General features: G+C 40.3%; 1 protein-coding gene across 1 annotated transcript in view; it reads left to right on the top strand.

Moving 5' to 3' along the window:
• LOC115788528 (retinoic acid receptor beta) overlaps positions 1-23,956 on the top strand; it is a 96,173-nt gene that overhangs the window by 11,499 nt on the left and 60,718 nt on the right. Inside the window, exon 2 of the mRNA XM_030741587.1 lies at positions 7,088-7,236. Coding sequence (XP_030597447.1) covers positions 7,088-7,236 — 149 coding nt within the window. The remainder of the gene's footprint in view (positions 1-7,087; positions 7,237-23,956) is intronic.

Raw genomic sequence — 23,956 nt, 5'->3', positions numbered from 1 at the left:
TGTCAGAAACGAAAGCCAGATTTAGCAGATTTCTTTTTATACAATTGCAGATGAAGTTTTGACAGATAAAAAGATGCCTCTCCCCCTCACTGCTCTTCTCTTCTTCTCTAGACATGAAGTCAAGTGACTGTTCTGAATTTTTTTTTTTTTCTTTGAGTGTTTCAAGCTCTTCTAAATTTCACTTTCCATGACACATATTGGAGGGCCGTTCAAAGCTGTTTCTAATGTGGTGTACTTTGGGTGAACTTAGACCATTTCCTCAGACTGGGCCTGCTGTATGTGTGTTGCGTGCTTGGAGTTTCTGCAGACAAAACCTGGTTTGACTCTTTTCCACGTGGAAAACAGTATCAGCTGAGTGACACTCCTTTCCGTAGCCTCTCAGGTTATACCCACCTGCCCACATCAAAATCATCACAGCTTTCTCCTTAACACAAACCAAATACTGTTTCTGTCTCTCTCCCTCCTCTTTTTGATCTTTTTCTCTTCATCTGGTCTCTAGCGATTTGTTATAATTTGTCAAGTTTAATTAAATCCTGTCACTAATGTGGTACCATTTAATTGATTTTCACTTGCATTAAAAGTAAGTACATAGATTTTTAGCACACCTTCCCTGTCATTATCTGCAGCAGAAAAGCAGCTTTTTCCTCCAAAGTTCCATCAGTGTGTTAAACTGCCTGTGTGGCAACAAACTTTGCTTCATGTTCTGTGCCATATGTCACCTGTGTGGACCATGCGGGCAGAGTTTTACATGTCACTGGTTTTCCAACTGGAGAAATGCAATATAAGGAGGTAGAGGGCACAGAACAGATCTCCAGATCCTGCATTACCTACAAGTAATGCATCCAGTCTAACGTTGCCTATTTACAGCTGAATGAACATAAGTGTTGCAGTTTCAAACATATTGTGTCCCCTAAAAAAGTAACCGGAAAATGCCAGTTTGGTCAAAAGTATTGCCAAAAGTATTCACTCACTCATTGGGAACAAAGACAACTCAGCCACGAATCACAGAGCAAGGCCACCAGAGGCTGAGACACATAGTGCGCAGAGGTTGCTAACTTTCTGCAGTGTCAGTCACTACAGACCTCTAAACTTCATGTAGTGTGTGTAGAGAGCTTCATGGAATGGGTTTCCATGGCCAAACCGCTGCATCCAAGTCTTACATCACCAAGCACGATGCAAAGCATCAGGAGCAGTGGCGTGAAGCACACCACCACTGTACTCTAGAGCAGTGGAGACGCGTTCTCTGGAGTGACAACTCACGCTTCCCTCTGGCAATCTGATGGATGAGTCTGGGTTTGGCAGTTGCGAGGAGAACTGTACTTGTCTGACTGCATGATCGAGGGGGGAATTATGGTGTGGGGTTGTTTTTCAGGAGTTGGGTTTGGATCCTTAGTTCTAGTGAAAGGAACATACCAAGATGTTTTGGACAATTTCATGCTTCCAACTTTGTGGGAACAGTTTAGGGACAGCCCCTTCCTGTTCCAACATGACTGCACACCAGTGCACAAACCAAGGTCCATAAAGACATGGATGAGTGAGTTTGGTGTGGAAGAACTTGACTGGCCTGCACAGAGTCCTGACCTCAACCTAGTAGAACACCTTTGGGATGAATTAGAGCGGAGACTGTGAGCCAGGTCTCATCCAACACGAGTGTCTGATCTCACAAATGTGCTTCTGGAAGAATGATCAAAAATCCCAATAAACACTCCTAAACCGTGTAGAAAGCCTTCCCAGAAGAGTTGAGGCTGTTATAGCTGCAAAAGGTGGGCCAACATCATACTAAACCCTATGGATTAAGAATGAGATGTCACTCAAATTTATATGTGTGTGAAGGCAGAGAAGCGAATACTTTTAGTAATATAGTGTATATTAAAAAAAAAAATCAATATTGAGTTTACCCAAGTCTGATCTCTGTATATTTGTCTTTCTTGTTCCTCAGTTTAGTCGTGTCAAGTAAATCTTGTCTCCTCATTCAGCTGTGTGTCTCCTTGCCCCGTGTTTCCCTAAATGTTTTGTAGTATTTCGGATTTCCTGCTCTTGCCCTGCAGTTGTGTTGGACTTTTGTGTTCTTGGGAGTGATCAGCATTAAAGCTGCTTTTGAGTTTATTTCTTGTCTCCTGGGCCCTGCATTCGAGTACACAGTCTGCATGCTACAAGTTGATTGATGACAGTATTAATCAATGAATAACATTACACGTAATGCGCAAAGTCATAGCACATAAAATCTTTAGATTGTAGCTTTTGGTCGGCAAATAAATAAATGAAGTCATCCACACTAAGAAACTGAAATTGTTCGCAATCTAAAAAGCTACAAAGAATATCTTTAACCAAAGATTCGCACAAACAACAAAAAAAAGAAAACCTAAAATGTTTAAATGGCGCATTCACTATGACATAATTTAAAACCATTTTTCCTGTAGCAGTAGGTTAGCTTGTTTTCTTTGATTTTTCAGCTGCACGTGTTGATAATGATAGATTGAAATGATAGATTTTCAGCTAGATTTTCAACTGAGCCTTTGAGGTGTGTATTCATTAATACATAACACAAAGAACTGAAGATCTATCAGAAGTAAATAACAGGATGGCTGCTAAAAACTAAGGAAATGTGAATGTGTTAAATGACAGTGGTAAATACACATTATTCTTTTATTTAAAGGCTAGTGCTAAGTGGAACCAGCAGCGGTTAGGTCTGGCGCGTCGCAGTCAGAAGGTTCCGAGTTCGAACCTCCTGGTCGGTCTGGGCCTTTGTGTATGGAATTCATGCTTTCCCTATGAATAAGTTTCTTCCCACTGTCCAGAGACCTACATGTTAGGTTAACTGGTAATTCTAAACTGGCTGTGGTGTGCTGTGTTTGTGTACCCTGCCTCTCTCCCTATCATTGCTGTTATAGGTTCCAGTCCCTTTGAAACCAGCTGGATAAGTGGTAAATGCAGACTTGCAAAGTAACACCTTTGATATTACATGTTAGTGCTTCTGAATTATTTTAATCTGTAAGTAAGTACATTGTGTTACCTCTCCTTTTGTTAGATGTTAGATTCACAAATGTGAATTCATTTCATTGTGCACACAAGGCACACAACACAATGCTTGTTCCAGATCACTCATCCAGACACAAGCATCTGCGGTCATGCAGCCAGAGACCGGCGCTACCATTAGGTAATGTGATTTAAGTGTCTTGCCCAAGGACACAATGTAGCGCAGGGACAGGAGCTTGAACCTGCAACCCTCTGCAAGGCGAGTGCCTACCCACTGCGCCACTGCCACTTTTTTGAAAATAAAATTACACTTACATTTATTAGATCGAGTCATGGAGAGATTCTCAGGTCATTACTTTATCTTACAGTATCAGACAATCAAATTCTGGTTTTTCTCCTTAAGCACAAAGCCATTTTTGCACAAAAATGCACAAAAAATATAAAGTGATGATTGAATCAGGAGCAGCTCCAAAACTGTAAGGGTGAAATGAACAAGCTTGTGCTGTGGTACCACTATTTTAGTCAGTTTTAGCAATTTTGAGAGCCAGATATGGCTTGGTCCTGGTGCTGGGACAACTTGAGTTGAAAGGGTAAAAATAAGTTATACTGGCATACTGTCATACTGGCTGTAGCCAGGGTCTCCTCTGTATATCAGCATCCTCCTGGTGTCAGTAACCTCAGTCCTCGAAGACAGCCAATCACAGCAACTGTTTTCTTTAGTCCTTCCCCATATTCAGCTTGCAGCCTCCAGCAGGGAGGCTGTGCTTTTTTTGACCCCACCGGCAGGTTCAGCCAGAGGCTAAAGGTTCAGCCGTCTCTCGTTTTTCTCTCCCTGCTCCTGAGCCAGACTAGCTGCGCTGGCTTGTGTGTCAACGACTTTTATTTCTCAAATGGAGCTTTTTCTGTATGTTAACATGCAGAGAAGTCGACTCAAAGTTTAATCATGCAGAAAATGGAAAAAGGCCCCCCTGCACCTGATAGGGCCTATGTAGCTACCCACACCTCCACGCATACACGTACTGAGGGGTGTAATGCATCTATGTTTATATGTCCCATCTGTCTGCAGGTGGTCACACTGCCTCTTAGAAGCAGCCATGAGTTTCAAATAGGCAGTGGGGTTGAATTGTTGTCGCTTCAGTGTGTGTAACCACCCAGCCATCACAAATGCACCAAAGGCAAAAGTATGTTTCCTCTAGAAGTGTGTTAAAGTGTGCTGCACCACCTGGTGAAGGCTAAGGCACATTGTTTCCATGCTTCACTCGTCCTCATCACCCAGTGCAAACACCTTGTTTCACTTATTAAATGTTTGATACAGAATGTTATTATGTGGCTCCTCTGTGGGGAACAAGTAGCTGTTTTCGTATTTTAAGTCACAACAACAGGATGAATTATATAAAAGTAACGCATATTTAAAAATACTAATTAATGTATTAGTTGACATGTGAAAGCAGGTATGTGCAGAGGACTTAAGGCTTGCCAGTGTTGCCAAAATGAGTAGTTGCAGTAAAGTTTTGTATTTTTGTGTTATATTCACACACAAAAAAAACCCTTGACTGAACTAAGTACAAGTCTAAGTACTTGACTGTGACCACAAGGAAAGCTGTAGGAATTCTTCTTAAAGTTAAGTCACACGGACTGGACTGGTACTTATATAATATTTTTCTAGTCTTATTGGGCAAGGCACTTCTATACTACAAGCACCCATTCAAACACGCATGCATGCAGCTCTTTATTCTATGTAATTTATCTGTTGCACAAATTGGAGTTAAGTATCTAATCCAAGAACTCTTGATTTGCAGACTAGACAACCAGGACATTCAATCAGTGACCATCTGCAGGCAACCTACAGATACAGAAAATAGCCTTTAAAACTAGAATTAGTTGTCAAAATCAAGTTTTTCTGTTGTAGATTTTTACATCCAAAATTCCTGTTGTCCTTTTGAAAAAGATCTGTGGTGACGTGGGACATCTTGTGTTTTTGATTTTCTGAAATTAAACTGAGTTCTAGCCTTTAGTCTAATACCACTGGAAATGGAAATGTGACAGGTGTTCTGCAGGGGGCGTTTTGAAATGTAACTGGATGGAAAATGCATTTTATGGGACTTGATGTTCCCTAAGTGAAAAAAATACTAGGCAAGTATTTTAAGCAGAACAGAGTTCTGGAGCGCTTCTGAAACACAGAAGAACAGTTTTCATGAGTGGCCATGTCTGTGCCAACAACTCAAATCCGATGCAGCTGCTTCTTGGTGGGATTCAGTCAGTTTCTTAAAGAGGAACGATTTCAGTCAGTGATCTGTGGAAATACCCATTAACAGTGTCTTGCTTTTGCAACAATGGAAACGTATCTACATGAAGGCAAACAGCACCTTTTTTTGCACCTTACTCCACCCATGTCCTTTTGTTGATTGTTTGACCATATATACGTGTGTGTGTGTGTGTGTGACTATCACCAAAACTAAGCAGCAGGATGTAACATTTCACAGGTGACGAGTGGTAAAATATTGTACTGTTAGCTATGATTTTGTCATGTGAGTGTTATTCAGATGGGCTTGTTTGCCCAGCTGTCATCTGAGGTCAGAGTTTGACAGCACTGAACAGACATTATTACAAAATGGATGCTATAAATATAAGTTTTTTGGTATGAAAATCCTAATTTTCATAACATATCCTAATAATAATCTCATTCCATAAGTAGAGTTTCAAACAAACCAGACTACCTGAAAATGAGCAAAAAAAATCAGTTGAAAATTCAGCGTAGATTAATTTGTTTTAATTCGGATAAACATCCTGTCTCATTAGAATACAATAAAATGATGTACTAATGCATCATTCCAGTGAAAAGCAATGTACAGTGGGGTATCTGTGTGCATTTATCTGTGGTTTGGTAACATGAATGAATTTTGCAAAAAACAAGGGGAAAAGTTCCCCATTATTCCTTAAATAATCTAGAGCCCAGCTTGTTCTTGAACCCATGCTGTAAATACATGTGTGCACAAAAGTGTCTCTTTTCTTCATCCTCCTTTATCAGATGGCTTTGTGTGTCAGATCACTGGTTTGTCTCCAGCACAGCATCTCAGCGTACATCTGCTTTATGTGCAAATGTTTTCGCTCTCTGCCAGCTACACAGGGAAACCATTTGGATCATTTAGAGCAATGAAATGAAAATCAATGGCCGTCTCTCTGTCCTCAACAAAGTGGCAGTGCATTGTGAATTGGTAATATATAAATAAAATGGAATTGAATGCAGTAAGGGTAAAATGCCCAGATATAAATACCCCAGATCCCTTATTTTCATATAACATAGCCCCATTATGTCAGCTTTATGGAAATTTGCTTAAAGATTCAGATGTTTGAAGTAGTTGATGCTGTTAGCTTTGACTAATGACAAACTTCTACTTGCTGCCAAAACTTCTTTTCAAAGCCAGATAAGATGGAGAATCAATATATTTTAAATTACATCATTTGAAATAACCTTGTTGGTCCTCTTACTTTTCCCATATTTTACCACATCGCCATGTACAGAACTGTGTGTGTTGTAGACTAGTAAAAACCTCCCTCGGGCCACTGCCCAGTGCAAAGCTGGAAATTCAGCAAAAAAATCACAGTGGGTGAGTATGACGGAAGATCAGATTAAACCACCAGGGAATTCCATACAGGGACAAGGGTCCAGTAATTATGAGAGCTTGTCCCTCAAGATTGGTAATTGCATTTACTCTGATGAAGTACGGAAGAATGTAATCTAATCTGCAGAGATGCTGGAGAGAATACTTTCCATTTTTTATGCAGATAGGTTGAGTATATGAGTAGACAGCTGCTTGGTCTCTGCATAGATTATGGTTCTGGTACATTTTTACTGATGGTGCTACATTCTCTCTATTTTCAGTGCCTTTTTATCTGCATATCACATGCACATTGCCCATAAACACTGCTGTTTAATGCTTCTCTAACCTGGTGGGAGTGGCCAAGTGTGTCCAAACCTTTGAGTGATACTGTCCATCAGAAGAAAACAGTTTGTCTCGATGGGAAGGTGGACCATCTCTGATGTCTAAGTGATTTAGTTATTTTAGAACAACCTTCTTCATCTCCTTCTTTTTGTTTGCATTCCCCGCAGCCATCGAAACACAGAGCACCAGTTCTGAGGAACTTGTCCCCAGCCCACCATCCCCACCACCCCCTCCTAGAGTCTACAAGCCCTGCTTCGTCTGCCAGGACAAATCCTCTGGATACCACTATGGTGTCAGTGCATGTGAGGGCTGCAAGGTAGGACTCCTGTACCTCGTCACACAAAGTAATTAGTTTTGTTGTTTCTTTACAATGCTGAGATAAGCGATTCGCACCATTTTTTATTGTAATTATTTATTTATGTTTTTTTCCTTTGAGAACCTAGTGGTGGAATTCAGGGCATGAACTGATGGCCGGGCATTCTGCTTGAGGATTTTCTGGTAGAGAGCAGAATTTATCCATCAACTATGGCATGTCGTCCGGATCTCTTTTTTTTTTTATTGTTGAATCATGAACACTGAACTTAACTGAGGCAAGTGAGGCCTGCAGTTCTTTAGATGGTGTTCTGGGTTCTTTTGTGACCTCCTGTATGAGTCGTTGATGGGCTCTCTGAGTAATTTTGGTAGGCTGGAAGTTTCACCTGCGTTCCAAGTTTTCTCCGTTTGTGGATAACGCCTCTCGCTGTGGTTCGCTGGATTCCCAAAGCCTTAGAAATTGCTTTGTAACCCTTTCCAGATGTCAGTGACTTTGTTTCTGATCTGTTCTTGAGTTTCTTTAGATTGGAGCATGATGTTTGCTTTTAGCCTACTTTACTTTGTCAGACAGGTTCTATGTAAGTGATTTCTTGATTCAGCGGACCTGACAGCAGTCAGGCCAAGGTATAGTTAGTGAAACTGAACTCAGCTTACTAATAAATGTGGTTAATCACAGTTAATTCATGATTTACCAAGGAGGGAGGGGTGGGGTGTCAATTACTTTTAAACATAATAAATTATATTATTAATAAATGAAATCAGCACCAAAGTTCTGACTTCTCAGAGTGCTGGCTCAAATTTGGATATAAAATGTGAATTCAGTTTATTTGCCTAATAAATAACAATAGAATTTGAAATATAGTTTTAAACAAGTTTTTGACAGATTTCTAAAAAAAATTATTAGACAGGTGGTCTAATACATTTTTTAAAGAAATAAGAGTGACAAGTGTGCAAAAAAAAAAAAGAACCCAAGAAGGGGGCAGATAGTTTTTCACAGCACCGTATGTCTAAGTCAAGTGTAAAAGTGGTTCAACGAACCTGAAATTTACAGAGTGACAAACTGACTAATAAGCAGAAAAAGGTAGTGAATGTTTCAGATGTGCTTGAAATATTGTTTGTTGTTTAACTGCTTAAATCTAATCTTACTTTAATCGAATGATTAAAGTAAAAACAAAATTTAGAAGTCAGAGAAAAGCGTGAAAGTAAGTGATAAACTAAATGGCGCCAGTCTGTAGTTAAACCGTACACTGCTGGATTATGGGCTTGTAGATTATCCCTTCACCAGCCTCGCCTGCTTCCTTATGGAGACTTTGGAGTTCTCTTAAATTAGGTCAGCTATATTTGTGGGGAAAAAATGCATTTCCCTTAAAACAGAACTTAGCTGCATCAGATCATATCTCTCACTGGCTTCATTTATGTTGTGTTCAGGGCCTCGAACACCACGAAGTAAATTTCATTTACATGTCTGCAGGAATAAAAACATTAGAAGCCACTGAGGAAATGTGACTGTTTTTCTAATTTGACTCTACCGCACCTTTAAGACACGAGTGCATTTCAGCTCTCGCTGCCATTCTGGTGTTCTACTTTTAGAAATTCCTCCCAACATCAGCGCTGCCAGCACTTGTCTGTCTTCTGACACTTCCATATCTGTTGCTAAGCAACAGCTCATGCCTGTATGCACATTGATGCACACATACAAACAATATTCAGTAGGTCAGTGTGGATGTTATAGTGTTATTGAACACGTTGGCTTTTCACATTTCTAATGGAAAGATGTGCAGCACTGTTAGTAGGAGCAAAGCACAGTAAGAGTTTGTTGAGGAAACCACATGTATTTGTTGGAGGCTGGCTGTATTATTTCTTCCCAAGCATTGCAGTTTTCTTCCATGCAGTCAGACGGCAATGTGATGACCTCTCCCCTTCCTGCCTTTGTAATTGAAGCAGTGGTATGACAAGAATCCTTTGGCGTTTCTGGCACAGAGGGAGGTGGTGATCAGCGCATTCACTAGGCTCTCGCTCGAACTCGCTGCTCCGCAGACGCCTTTTACATTTATGTCTTGTCATAAAGGCCTGTCGTGACCTCTGACCTTCCTGCTATGACCTTGGTTTAAGGGAAACTCACATTCAGTGTGGTATTTTCACACTTTATAACTAAAGAATCATTGTCAGATTTCTAGATCACGTGGCTGAGCACCCTGAATGCAGATTGTTCTTCCCTAAAGAAAAGCACTTGTGAAATTCCTGTCGAGTGTTTCTGAGATTATGAACAATATGGAGTTTCAGTCCACTTCTGTTACATACAGTACACTAAGTGTGTGACAAATGTGCAAAAAAAAAAAAGAAGAAAGAAATCAGGAAGGGGGTACTGTAACACTGATGTTAAAAATAGTTGAAATTGTGGCAGCATGGTCTTGATTATTGTGATAACCTGACTCTAGGATTAGGCAACAGATTATACTTTTTATTCCAGCATTTTGTTCGATACAACTGGATCTTTCTGTCTTGGTGACAAAGGCTTTTTTTCTGCAGTGCATGGAGCAAGCCCCTTCTTTTGGACAGGTGCAACCAAGCATGCGGTACAGCTGTAGGCTTTAGGCCAACAAAGACAGCCTTTTACTGCCCAGTGAATGTGCCAATTAGAGCTGCAAATATACTCAAAGGCAGAGCGGGAGAGTTTCTGCGTGTAGGCTCTTTGGATGAATGTTTGAAGAAACATTTATTAAGGAAAACGGATTTTCAGAATAGGTCCTGAAGTTCTGGGGCAGTGACACATTTTTATAACTTTGCCTCTGGACACCACCAGCGTTGACTTTAAATCAAACAGTCAGGATGCGGCTGAAGTGCAGACTTTCAGCTTTAATTAACAAAAGTATTGCATTAACTGTTTAGGAATTACAGCCATTTATTTGTGTAGTCCCCCATTTTCAGAGGCTCAAAAGTAACTGGAGAAATTAACGTTAAGTTTTAATATGAGGATTGTTTTTAATACTTAGATGAAAATCGTTTTCAGTCAATGACTGCATGAAATATAGAAGCAGACAGTCCGCACACCGGAACGCTCCTAGAAAAATATTTAAATGCCTTCGAGGTGAAGTAACGTTTCGGGCATCCATGCCCTCCTTCAGTCTGAAGAAGGGCATGGATGCCCGAAACGTTTCTGCCGCCGATGTTTTGCCCCTTTTGATGTATACCCTCCTGTTTTTACCTCCTATGAGTTTCTCCAGATGTCAGCTTTTGGTTTTTAATGCCCGAAACGTTACTTCACCTTGAAGGCAATTAAATATTTTTCTAGGAGCTTTCCGGTGTGTGGACTGTCTTTTTCTATTGATATTGTCCTTGTTCCTGCACCCCTTCAACTGCTGAATGTGCGTGTTTGGCTTGTATAGTTGCATGAAATATAGAACCCATGGGCATCATCAGTTGTGTAGCTTCCTTCACTTGCTGCTTGGTTGTGGGTCTCTCTGCCTGAAAACTGAGTAACTGAAAAGCATGCAGTATTAGGCTGAGATCCAATGACTGACTTAGCCATTGATGAATATCCCATTTCTTTGCTTTGAGAAACGTTTGGATTGCTTTTGCGATGTGCTTTGGGTCATTATCCATTTGCACTGTGAAGTGCCATCAGTTCATCAGTTGGCTGAATCTGAGAGTATCCACTTCAGAATTAATTAATCAGCAGTCACACCATCAATTAACACTACTGACCCAATTCTACTGCCAGCCATAGACGCTCGTGCTATAATACCATATCTGATCTGGTGTGCTTCAGATTGTGAGCTCTCCATATTTTTCTCTCCCCATCATTCTGGTTCAGGTTAATCTTGGTTTCTTCTGTCAAAGAATGTTTTTAGATGTTCTCTGGAAACATCTAATCTGGACTTCTTATTCTTGAGTGCAAGCAGTGGTACCTTATTGAAAACCTCTGTATTTACATTCATGAAGGTGTCACTTGATTGTAGCCTTTGACAGTGTTGTGTCTGCGTCCTCAAGAGTATTCTTGACTTGGGGTTTCTGTTGTGAAGGGGTTTGCTGAGCTGGACAGTGCATGTACCACACTCTTGTTTAGGCCACTCCTAAAGTTTTTGCTATCTCTCTGATAGGGTCATTTTGGTTTTCCAGCTTAGTGATGACCTTGACTTGCATTGAACCTATGTCATGGAATAACGAGGGATCTGGCCTTACAGAGCCGAGATACCGCTTGTATAAAAATGACTGCACTGCAATCATATCTTGTTTGATTTAAGATCCACAGTCATGGTGTAAAGAAGCAAAAAATGTTATCCAAAACTTTATGAACCTAACAGCAATAAATAAAGTCATTATGCACAAGCCAGACTATAAATAAAATTATATCAACCTTTAAGAAACATGTAATTATATGTAACGGTAATACTAATGGTGAGTTTTGAGGCTTTCTGAAAAAAAAATAACAAAAACAAAATATGGTACTTTCTATATGTAGTTAATACCACACTTGTAAGATTCATAGTTGGCTCAACAAATACTAAAACCCCAGCCGAGCATATTGTAATCAGTCATTATGGTTATCAACTCTCATTGTTAACCCAGGCTTTCTGCATCAGGCTCAGTGCTCACTCTTCTTCTGCACAAAGTGCCGTCTACTTCAGTCAAGAGGAACAGGAGGAGAGTTATGAACAATGTTTTATTAATATTATAACTGCTACATAGACACTGCAGATAAAGCAGCAGTGCAGCAAAAAAGCTGTTAATATGAGTATGTTTTACCACTCTGTATGCTGTCATGCTGCTGTTTATTTGAAAGGTGACAGCTGTTGAACTTAATTTCAGTCTGACACTGAAAGTAGGCCTATGCTATGATTTCTTCTGTCTGTGAGAGGGTGCTTTGAGTCCTGTTGTTGCAATCCCTGCTACAAGAACAGGTGAGATGTAAAGGCTGGTGAAGAACAGTGTAGAGCCACCACGCACCACTACAGTCTGGGCTGAACTGTGTGGGTTCAGCCCAGACGACTGAGGCTGAGCTCCAAGCCTGTGCAACCATAGGGTCCACCGCTTCAAATCAATTCTCTGAGTTAAAAAAAAAAAAAAAAAAGCTGCACTGATTAATACTATACTTGCTTGTTTACTATATTACTATACTTGTTTTTGGATATAAACCTTGTGTAATATCCAGGGTTCCCACTAGCCTGTGAAATGTAACTTTCTTTAAAGTAATTTTAATTTCAATTTCTTAACATTTTTATTTGAAGATTTTTTTCACTTTAAGTGGCTACACTTTAGAAATGACTATAAAAGTATAAGAAAAGTATGTCGATTGCCTGAAGTTAAAAGTTTTAATCTTAAAGCCAGCGTCTCCTGTCTTGGTGGGTTGTAAGCCAGCCTGCCACTCATTCGGTTTAGATGTAGATTTCACAGCAGGGCATACTTATACATCTCTCTCTGCTGGTAGGGGTCTGCACCCTGTTACCTACTATCCAACCAGAGAGACTTGCTATCCTCTTAGTGGCCCTCATTTTGTTTTCATGTACTTGCATAGCTAAGACCCCCACCCAACAGTAAATCATTCATTGGAGGAGGGGAGAGCAGCAGATGTGTGCAGACTATAACAGACAAACTTCGAGAGTGGCTGAGAGTCCCACGCCTCTAAAAATAGTGAGGGCAGCCCTCCATCCTTTGCTTTATTTATTTATTTTATCTTATTGATGAACCACATTTTAGTAAAATAAAGACTACATTTCATGTATATTTCACTCTACATGGCAAATAAAGTCTCTTGAATCTTGAATCAACCCTCCAATGAAAAACATGAGTGTAGGATTATATCTGGGGAATTTCTGCATTCCCATCTCTGGTGTTTATAGAGGACGGTGTGAAAAGAGAAAGTAACTGCCAGTGAGCGGCAGTTCTCTGGGTGGAAATGCTTTGTTGATGCCAGAGGTCAGAGGAGAATGGCCAGGATGCCTCCAGCTGATAGGAAGGCAACAGTAAGTCAAATAACCACAGCCGGGGAATGCAGAAGAGCATCTCTGAACACATAACACATCGAACCTTGGAGCAAAGGGGCTACAGCAGAAGACCACACTGGGTGCCACTCCTGTCAGCTGAGAATGAGAAATAGAGGCTACAAGTTGCACAGGCTCACCAAAATAGAACAGTAGAAGATTGAGAAGATTGGAAAAATGTTACTTGGTCTGATGACTGTTGATATTCAGATGGTCGGTCGAAATTTAATGTAAACAACATAAAAGCATGGATCCAGCCTGCCTTGTATCAACACTTTAAGCGGCTGGTGGTGGTGTGATGGTGTGGGGAATAATTTCCTGGCACTCTTTGAGGCCAGGAAATTATACCCACTTAGGCCACGGCCTAAGTGGGTATTGTTGCTGACCGTTTTTGACTACAGTTCGCCCATCTTCTGATGGCTGCCTCCCAAATTGGTTTCTTGAACATGAGAATGAGTTTACTGTACTCAAATGGCCTCCACAGTCACCAGACCTCAGTCTAACAGATCTCAGTCTCTGTGAGATGTTATCTTGTCAATAGGGGCGGAAATCTCTGAGAAATATTTCCAGCACTTTGATAATTTGTGCAACAAAGAATGAAGGCAAAACGTGTCATGGTCCTGGGTCTTTTGCCCAGTGTTTTCTGTTTGATTCTTGTAGTTCTGTTTCTTCTGCCATGTTTCTTTGTTTAGATTCCTAGTTCATTATTGGGTTTTGGATTTGTTTGTGTTTCAGGTTGAGCTGGTGTTTTGTATCTCCGTGTATTTGTATTGCTTATCCTTTGTCATTATGTCAGGTTCACGTGTCTTAGTCCTGGTCTCTGTGGTTGCTGCTTCCTGCTTTATTTTGGTATGCCTTTGGTCGTGGTGCTTTGGATTTAGTTTTGCTTTCTGTTTTTCCTGCACAGCTGTTGCCAATTGTGTCTATCAGCAAATAAAGCTTCTGCATCTTGGGTCCATCTCCTGCCTGAGTCACAGCTGACCCATGATAAAACAGGGTCAAACCCAGTACTAACAAACACATCCTACTCTGCCCCCACACCCCACACACAGAATGACTTCATACCTTCATGTTTTATCTGTAGCCAAGTAGAAAGTAGTAAGTAGGACTTGCAATGAGGATGTGAAAATTACTAATTGAGTAAGAACATGTTTCTTTCCAAACTGCAAATTTACTCATTCTATATGTGCAGGTAGCAGCGATGTGCGGGGCAGATGACTGGTGACAGCTTCTGTTGTGTCTCCAGTGCGCTTTGTGTACCCAACGGGAGCCATGTTCAATGCAGCGATTTTAAACGTAGAAATTTAATGAGAACAGACACTGTATTTGCTGATAGATGTACAGTATTAGATGCTATTGTTGAAAAAGATGTAGTTTTTGATATTATGTTAGATTTCTACAACCAATGCTGATACTTTGGTCAGTTAATAACATGAGATGAACAGGACTCACCTGTGGGGAAACAGTCATATCTATGTCATATCACAGCTCTGCCATGCTGGGGAAAGACAAGTCAAACTGTCCTGAAACCTGCCACGTGCCACATCCTGGCATCATCCTGGATTTCTGCTGCAGTGTTTCACTCACCATGGCCGTCACTAGCACGCAGCCTGGCCTTGCTGACTGCACTCCGGGTGTATTTCTGGTACTGAGCAGCATTTGAGATCTGAGTTGACTTGTATCTTATACAGGTTATTATTGCTTTTATGTCATGTGTTATATGGGTATATAAGTCATAATCGATTACAAATCCTCACATTTGTAGATTATGGCTTCAGCCCTCCAAGTCACCGTATGTATGCATGCACACATGCAATGGGCACATGCTCAGATCTTGTTTTGTGCTTATGCCATGTTTGCATTTGAGGCTGCTGGTGTTCACCAGCTTACAACTAGTTTAAACTTGTTCAACAGGCTAACTGCTGTTGCACCACATAAACATTTTTGAAGGGGCCACCTCTTCAACAATGAACAATCTTCATTTTGCATGTGAGAACTTCTAATGTCTAAATAAACCAATAAATAGGGATTATTTCCTAGTTTACAGAAAAAACTGACGGGGGAAAACATTTTATAAGTTTCCCCCGTCAGTTTACCAAACATTATAACACCAGAACAATGAACTTCAGGGGGGAAACAGCAATAATAGATGCTGGTTGTCCTTTTGGCAGTGTTTGATTCTATCATAAGTTAAGTTAGTGTGTTGGCAGATCTGCTGTGTGGACAGAGCTGATTTGAATTGTTAAACCAGGGTGCAGGCATATGGGCCTCCAGAAGCGCATGCATATGCAAAAGATGACAGTCTCATCTGTGCTGACCCAAAGTCACATTCAGTTACCTCTTACACTTCCTGCTGAGAAGGGACATGTCCTTCTGAAACTAAAGGTGAAAAATCCACAACTTTCCAAGAATGATGAACTGCTGGCTGTCTACCTGCAAACTCTTTGAAATATGAGTTTTGTTTATAATCAAGTGCCCCATAACTTTATGGAATAAACCTCTTTAAGATTTGGTTACAAAAACAGAAGCAGTATTCACTGCCACACATTATGAAAACAATGCTTTCTGTTGAAATTGTTAAAGACCCTTCCAAACATGCTCTTTCAAAAGAAAGAAAGAAAGAAAGAAAGGGGCTGGCTTGTGGCTCTTAGAGGTTTCAAAAGTAAAATGAGAGGCAAAGCTATCAGGTACCTCTACTATGGAACCAGCTCCCAGTTTGGATTACTTTCAAGATTAGGCTGGAAACCTTCCTTTTTGATAAAGCTTATAGCTAAGACTGGATCAGGTGACCCTGAACCCTCTCTTAGTTATGCTGTGATAGACCTAGGCTGCTGGGGATTTCCCATGATACACTGAGCATTTCTTCTTCGCTCATCTCTTTTCACTCCCTGTGTGTTTATACACCATTACAGTATTTAATCGTTGAAGACTGCCCCTGCCTGAGGAGGGAGTTTTTCCTTTCCACTGCCGCCAAGTGCTTGCTCGCAGATGGTCGTGTGATAGTTAGGGTTTTGTCCCAGTACTGTAGGGTACCTTACAACATAAAGAGCCTGGAGGCAACTGTTGTTGGGAATTGTCACTATATTAATAAAATGTAACTGAATTAAAAATTAAAAGTAAAGGAGCATCAATTAATATTTTTATATTGACACTATAATATATTTCTGTGCAGAATTCAGTTTTGGACAGATTTTTTGCATAATTTGCTGATTGTGACAAACCCACTGAAAATTCATCTTCTTCGAAGTTGCACTTGCCTTGTACTTCTCTTTAAATTATATCTGGGAAATAGGATTCCTAGCAAAATTGCCCAACCCTGTTTCTAGAAAAGTTAAGATGAAGAGTAAAATGTAAGTAAAAATGATACATTGCTATCAGCAAACTCTTTGAACTTTAATCTTGAATATTCTGGCTATTCTGTATTGGCCCAGTCTTATTTGAATAAACATGTAATGAACATATACACAGTGGTTTTTTTCAGCATCTTTATGTATATATATATCTATATATATATAGATAGATAGATAGATAGATAGATAGATAGATATATGTCATTTTTCATGGGATGCTATTTTGACCTCTATTGTATGTGACTGGACAAACGTGGACCAATAGAATCAAATCCATGTATATGGCCAGCCACCACTAGAGGTAACACAGACCGAATGTTTACTCAGTGATTGAGTTTTCTTTTTTTTGCAGAACAGTTTTGGTCATTTTCCAAAAGCCTTGAAATGTCCTAAAAGAAAGATGGCTTGAATCCGTACACATGTCATCAGTGCTGACAGGTCTTTGGGAATGAAGACAAAACTTTGAGCCGTGAACACTCCTCACCCCCTCCCTTCTACTTGTTGGGTCCTGGGGCGTTGACACAGCGGGATTAGTTTGATGGAACTGGTTTGACAAGCGCGAGACCATAACCTCTGTGAATAAAACACTTTTTTTACACAGTTCACCAAAAGAAACACTTCTCTTTGTGAACTCCCACTGCTCTGTTTTTTCACCTCAAACCCAAATGGGATTGGGGGGGGGGGGGGGGGGGGGGGGGGGGGCGGGGGGGGGTACAGAACCTCAGTCATTTACATTTTAAGGTTGAATCAAGTTTTTTTTTTTGCCTTGCTTTGTGGGACCAACTTTTAAGCAGAGTCCTGATGTAAAAATAATGCATGTACAACTTCCTTACTTGCTTTGCTTAGTATCAGTTTTACTATATGCAGAGTGTTCTGACTGATACATGCCAGTGTGGCAAAGAGAAGGAAAATCTTAGTAACTTATTCTTTGATAAGTATATACTTATATTCAGTCAAATGGAGTATCTCTACAGAGCCATTGAAAACTGCAGTTTTTCCTTTTATTCATGTTTAGGCGCGTGTAATATTTGCCGTAAAGGATCACTTCTAATACTAAGCATTGCTGGTGCAGTGCTGGTATGAGGTAAACTGAGACATGACTATGGAGGAAAGGTGTAGAATATGTAGACAGTGCAAAAGTGTTGAGTCACCCCTCATTTCTTTATATTTTGTTAGGAAAATGGCAAATAGGTATATTTAAGTACATGCAAAAAATACATGGAAATACAGTAAATAAGGCAGAAATAGAGCTTGTTCAATTCTGAGCTTGAAATGAACACTTTCATTCTTCAACACAGCCTGAAAGCTTTTGTTGTCATTTCTTTAATTAGTCTTCAGGAATGGTTCTCCAGGCTCCTTGGAGGGCATTCACAGCACTTCTTTGGTTGTTGGGTGCCTTTTGTTCCATTATCTGTCGAGATGTTCCCACACTGCTTCAGTAATGCTGAGGCCAGGGCTCTGTGGAGGCCAATCCATGACGGAGTGTTTCACTGTGTGTGTGTGTGGGTTTTTTTTCTATCCAGGTATGCTTTTACTGTATTGGCAGTGCGCTTGGGATCATTATCATGCTGAGAAATCAAGCTGTTGTTAATCAGGTGCTTTCCAGATGTTATTGCGTGGTGGATGAAAATCTGATAGTACTTTTCTCTGTTCATAATTCCATCAGTTTTCACATGATCCCCGGCACCACTGGCTGAAATGCAACCCCAAACCATGACTGAGCCTTCACCGTGTTTTACACATGGCTGTAGACACTCACTTGAACCTCTCTCCTCACCTCCTCCACACATATCGATGATGATCTGAACCAAAAGTTTGATTCAGCCGACCTGTTTTAGACTGATTTTCAGATTTTGGTGTAACTCAGCCTTTTCTCCTATTTTCCTTCTTTAAGAATGGATTCTTGACAGCCACCCTTCCACTGAAACTATTTCTCATGAGGCTCTGGTGATCAACAACTGAAGGGCCAGATGCATTTCTCAGTGTCTGTGTCTTATATCAGGTCTTTGCTACATTTTTCCAGTTTCTTAAGGACATGGCTTTTAAATACTGTTCATCTGCAGTAGATAGGTTTTAAGCCTTCTTTTGTCCTCCATTTTTCCAGTTTGCTCAAATTGTTTAAGGATGCATTGCACACCTATTGAGACATCAAATTTTTTGGCAACTTTGGCATTTTTCATAGATTCAATCAAAGAAATGAGAACAAATTAGGCTGCTATTAGCAAAGTGCCTAAAATACAGGTTAAAATGGGTTCCTTGCTACATTAATTTTTTTTTACATGTCTGTTGACTCAGGTGCCTTTTAGTCAGTGTTAAGTGGTTCAACAAACAAATAAAAAAAAAAAACTTTGAAAGTATTCAGGTACAAGGATTGAACTGAAAATGAATTAATGAAAAAGCAGCCAATGTCTTAAGAAAAACTTTGTAAGACCTTCAGAAAGCCTGTAGAATTATTGCTCAAGACCACCTTTGCACAACACTGTAGAACAGATTATTATGTGGCGTTATTGTGTAGCTGAGGTATTGTGTGCAGCACAAAACCCTGTTCTGTTCAGAGGATCTTGGCATGCTTATGGTTTATATATCCTGCTGACTAACAAACATAAACAGGACTGACAATTTATCCTTCTTGGTGTAACCACAAATTATGCAGACATTTCTAAAAGTGGTAACAATACTGCATCTGTATATCTCTGTACTGATTTCAAAACTACGCTCTTGAATCTGCTAATTAGTTAAACATTTGTGCCTCTGACTTTAGTGTGCAATACTGTTTTCAAAATCTTAATGTTTGTCTTATGATGACCGCTCCACACTGCAGCCTCTTCATATCATTATTTACTCCCTGCTGTTGCTTAATGGTCATGATGACTTCTTCATCCGTGCTGATAGTTTACTGCAGAGCAAAAAAGAGGACATGGATCTACCAGTGCCTTTCTCTGCCTGTCGCCATAATCTCTCTCCTACAGTCTCTCGCCCTCTGTGCTAGCACACACTCTATAATGTGATTTGTCAACACTGTACAGCATAAAATAAGCCCAAGCACTAATAGAGAGGAAAAAAAATCAACTGGAGAGGGTCGCCATGGCAGAGCTGTGACAGGAAATAGATATGTATGTTATACCATGATATTTCTCTCCTCGCGCTGTAATGCAGTCCACTGCTCAATCCACTACAGTGTGGTGCATGCTGCATTCAGCCACATTAGAAGCCACCATTTTTGGACAGAACAGGTTGATGCAGATGCGAAAACTGAAGTAATCATACGTGAGCCGTCCTTTGGCTTCTGTGTTGGAGAATTTGTCTTCTTGCTGCTGGTTTTTTTGGGGGGATTTTCTTTTTTTTTTCCTGTGCATAAGCTGTCTACTCTCTCTGTAGCAGTGATTACACGCAGGCCAACGCATTTATTCTGGTAACGACATAATGATATCAGGCCAGCTTCGACCTAACAAGTTCTATAAAACAAAGAAATAACAATCCGGTTTATAGAGTGCCAATCTACAACAGCAAATATGCTTTCAAAGAAATGTAATTGCCACTGGTTTATAGCTTCTATTAATGGAATAAAAAATGTTATTCATTTACATATTTGGCAAGTTACAAGTATGCTGATGACAGACATATCAGTATGATACTGACGTTTGCATGCATTCCCTGTTCTAAAGTATTTCGAGGTGCTCCAGTTTCCTCCCACAGTACAAAGATATGCATATTAGGTTAATTGGTGATTACAAATGGGACATTTTAAGGTACTTAAGCAGTGCCTCCTGTCTCCAGTCATGGGCCAGCAGTAGGTTTGAACACAAAGAGGCTAATCAAGCTTGAGTCTGTGCAGTGTGTGTAAGTGAGCAGAACTGAGGCCTCCCATCAGAGAGTGAGGGAGCCTAAAGATGGCTTCTGATCACTCTGGGAGCCCTCAGCAGGTCTAGGCCGAAAGATGAGCCCAGAATGGCAAGAACAATAGAGCTACAGTGGGATGTCTGGAGGACTGGGTGATCTGAAACCTCTTCATTCTCTCCGTTGTCTTTTGATGCCTCTCACTTAGTCTCTGGTTCTCTGTCGCAGCTATTCAGAGCAGGCTGGGTGAGTCACACAGGTCCTCTGTTGAGGACTCCCATTAGCTAGCTCTCCATTTTCCTTCCTCCTCTGGTTCCTGTCCTATTTATTGCTCTCTCTCTCTCTCTCTCTCTGTCTCTCTGTCTCTCTCTCTGTCTCTCTCTCTTTTTTTTTTTTTTCCCTCTTATTTGGTTGTCAGTCTGTACTGCATCTCCTGGTCCATCTGTGGCCTTTAGGTGCTCAGGTGGCTAGATAAGCACTGATTGGGTTTCGAGATGGGGTGTAGGGAGAAATAGAAGAAACGAGTAGAAGTCTGATAGAGATGTGTCCTTTTTCTGTGTTAGCTGTTTGCTGCTCTGTTTGTACCTTATCTGTTGAAGTTTCATGTTTTCCACACTAACAATGCAGGTCTTTGTGTACTCCAGGTTCCTTTTCTCTCCTCTTGTTCTGTAGTTTTAGTTGATACAGACGATGAGCCATAACATCAGTGCCACCCCCCATTTTATGTTTACCAAAAAGGTTTTAGCTTCGAAGAACCCAGGCTGGACAAAGAGAATCACTCTGGGGCCGATCAGATGCACTGTACTTGCAGTGTTAGGTTAATTGGTGATTTTAAATGGGCCGTAGGTGTCTGTTAGCCCTGTGACTGACTCACAGTCCAGCCAAGGTGTACCTTCCCTTTTGCCCAGTGGTAGCTGGGACAGGTTCCACTGAATGTCCTAGTTGTATAAATGATTGAGAGATGTGCTCAATCACATTAAAATTTGATTATAGTATTCCCATATGTTTTGGTAAAATAATCAAACTGCACATTCTCAGAGCTCCAGCAGTTCAAGGCCCCAGTGGTTGGTGAGGCCATATTTAATGGTTGTTTGCAGTATTAGGTATAGTGTGTGTGCAGGGCAGTGTTAATATGGATCTTATGTGGTTGTAAGCCTTAGACAAACCACAAAGCTTTGCAAAATAACTATAAAGAGATTATTTAAATTACTTGAGCTATAAAGTGACTCCAGATTTAAAACATTCACAAAGAAATGGAAAATAACTACAAAGTTGGAAAAACATGTATTTCAAAACACTAAAATTGGCTCTGTGTTCTTGTAATTCAAGTGTGTTTTAATATTGAAATAAATGTGTGGGAGAATTATAAAGTAAATTTCTTTGAAAATGTCATTTATCGTTATTTTATGTTTAACTAAGGTTCAGTTTTCCTGACCTTTAATGTTTGTTTAGCATTAAAATAAATAATTGTAATAAGGTTTTGTCATCATACCATTTCAGAGAAACCTTTAAACATACTTTGAGCCAACCAAAGGCCACTCCCTATAGCCCCTCATTTTTCTGGAGCCCCCTGGGTCTACAATGTCCTCTCCACTTTTCATGGTGGCGATAAGATGGCGGCATGATTAAAAGTGAAAGCTAATATGTTGCTGCCCCCCCGCCCCCCAACCCAGCTGTACTGAATGCTCAAGCAACACAAAACACCATAGCCAGATCCTGCTGAGGCGAACAGCCAGTTGAAGGTAGAAGCAGCTAAAAAGAAAAGTGAGAGTAAAAGAGAGGCCGCGCATACATGAGAGGAGGGAGAAGGAGCAGGCCAGGTGGGCAAGGGGTTAGATTGTATCTAAATATTTAATGGGCAGCACTTTCGTTTTTTAATCTGTAAATGAGAAGGCCCAAGATGTCGAGGCCTTGGCTGTGACACCCTATCCCTGGCCCATTAAAATAACAAGATGTTGGATAATGATCTTGGTTAAGGTGCAGTTTATCAGTCCAGAGGGAAGTGGCCTTGTCTCCCAGGTGGCCGGGCCCGTGTCCCCTGAAGTCCCAATTATTCATCTCAACATGGCCTTATCTACAGAATAAAGAGAGCTCTGGTATGAAGAGGGCTGTTTTTGCCACTGCAAACACACTTAACTTTGCAGTGAATGTTACTTATATCTGTTCACTGAAGATTATGATGCATGTTAATGCACATTAGCGCTATAGTAGGTTATACCTGCTTTTTGTTAATTTGAATTATTGAGTTGTTACCTCCGCCAAGGAGGTTGTGTTTTCGGTCGCGTTGGTTTGTCTGTTTGTCTGTCTGTTTGTTTGTCAGCAGGATTACTCCAAAAGTTATGAACGGATTTCGATGAAATTTTGTGGAGTGGTTGGAAATGACAAGAGGAAGAAGCTTTTGGCTGTGATCCGGATCACGATCTGGATCCAGGAATTTTTTAAAGAATTCTTCACTATTGCGGGATAGGGGGTTGGCCTTGGCGGAGGTTTGCGCTCTCTGAGTGCTTCTAGTTTAAAGATATTTTTTGGTTGTTGGTTTTATATTTTGAAGGGATCAAGTTGTGCCTCTGTTCAGTTTTTGATTTGCGGTTATTTCTTGTCCTCAACATCCTCAAAAACAGAACAAAATAAACCTTTAGGCAAAACATCGGCAAAAAAAAAGCCAAGTGACCTTTAACCCACTCCTCAGTTTACCATCCCTCCAGACAACATTTGGTGTAGCTTTCGGGGTGGCTGTAGCTCAGTAGGTAGAGCAGGTCACCTACTGATCGGAAGGTCAGTGGTTCAATTCCTGGCTACTGCTGGCTGCATGCCAATGTATCCTTGGGCAAGATACTTAACCCCAAGTTGCTCTCCGACTGTTCTGTCGGAGTATGAATGTGAGTGAATGTTAGATAATTAAAGCACTTAGCTTAATTAATTAATCATGGAAGTGCTTGTATGAATGGGTAAATGTAAAAACGTGTTGTGTAAGCGCTTTGAGTGCTCATATCTGAGTAGAAAAGCGCTATATAAGAACTAGTCCATTTACTTTTCTAGATTTGGCATTGCCTGCTGTCTAAACCTTTAGCAATGACACAAAGTTGCTTTTCATGCATCTTACTGCCTCTGTTTTCATTCAGATTATTTTTACATTCCTATAATATAGTAAAGATCACAAGGATTTCAACAATTTCTATTTGCAAATAAATAAAAATGTTGTTTTTGCCTTTGTGCCACTGTCAAAACTGTTGACCACAACTATAAGAGCCCACAGGTGTCACAGTTTCACATGTTCTGAAAATGTTCTTGAATAAGTTTTTAATTAAAAAGATTCTGAAATTCTGAATAAATTTTTCTTAAAAGAGAAATGGTATGGGCTCTAATGGGGGCATCAATGTGTGTGTGCTGAGTGAAGCATACCTATGTTAAAGATGTCTGACAACATTTTATCTTTTTTCTTATTGTCAAATGTTTGGATACAAATTGATAAATTGTATTCTATGTACAGTACCATGCAATAGTCTTGAGCCTCTGCTCATTTCTTTATATTTTGCTAGGCAAATGGGATATGGGT

The sequence above is a fragment of the Archocentrus centrarchus genome, chromosome 11 (genome assembly GCF_007364275.1).
Source record: "Archocentrus centrarchus isolate MPI-CPG fArcCen1 chromosome 11, fArcCen1, whole genome shotgun sequence".
Classification (NCBI taxonomy): Eukaryota; Metazoa; Chordata; class Actinopteri; order Cichliformes; family Cichlidae; genus Archocentrus; species Archocentrus centrarchus.
This window is presented reverse-complemented; position numbering and strand designations above follow the sequence as displayed.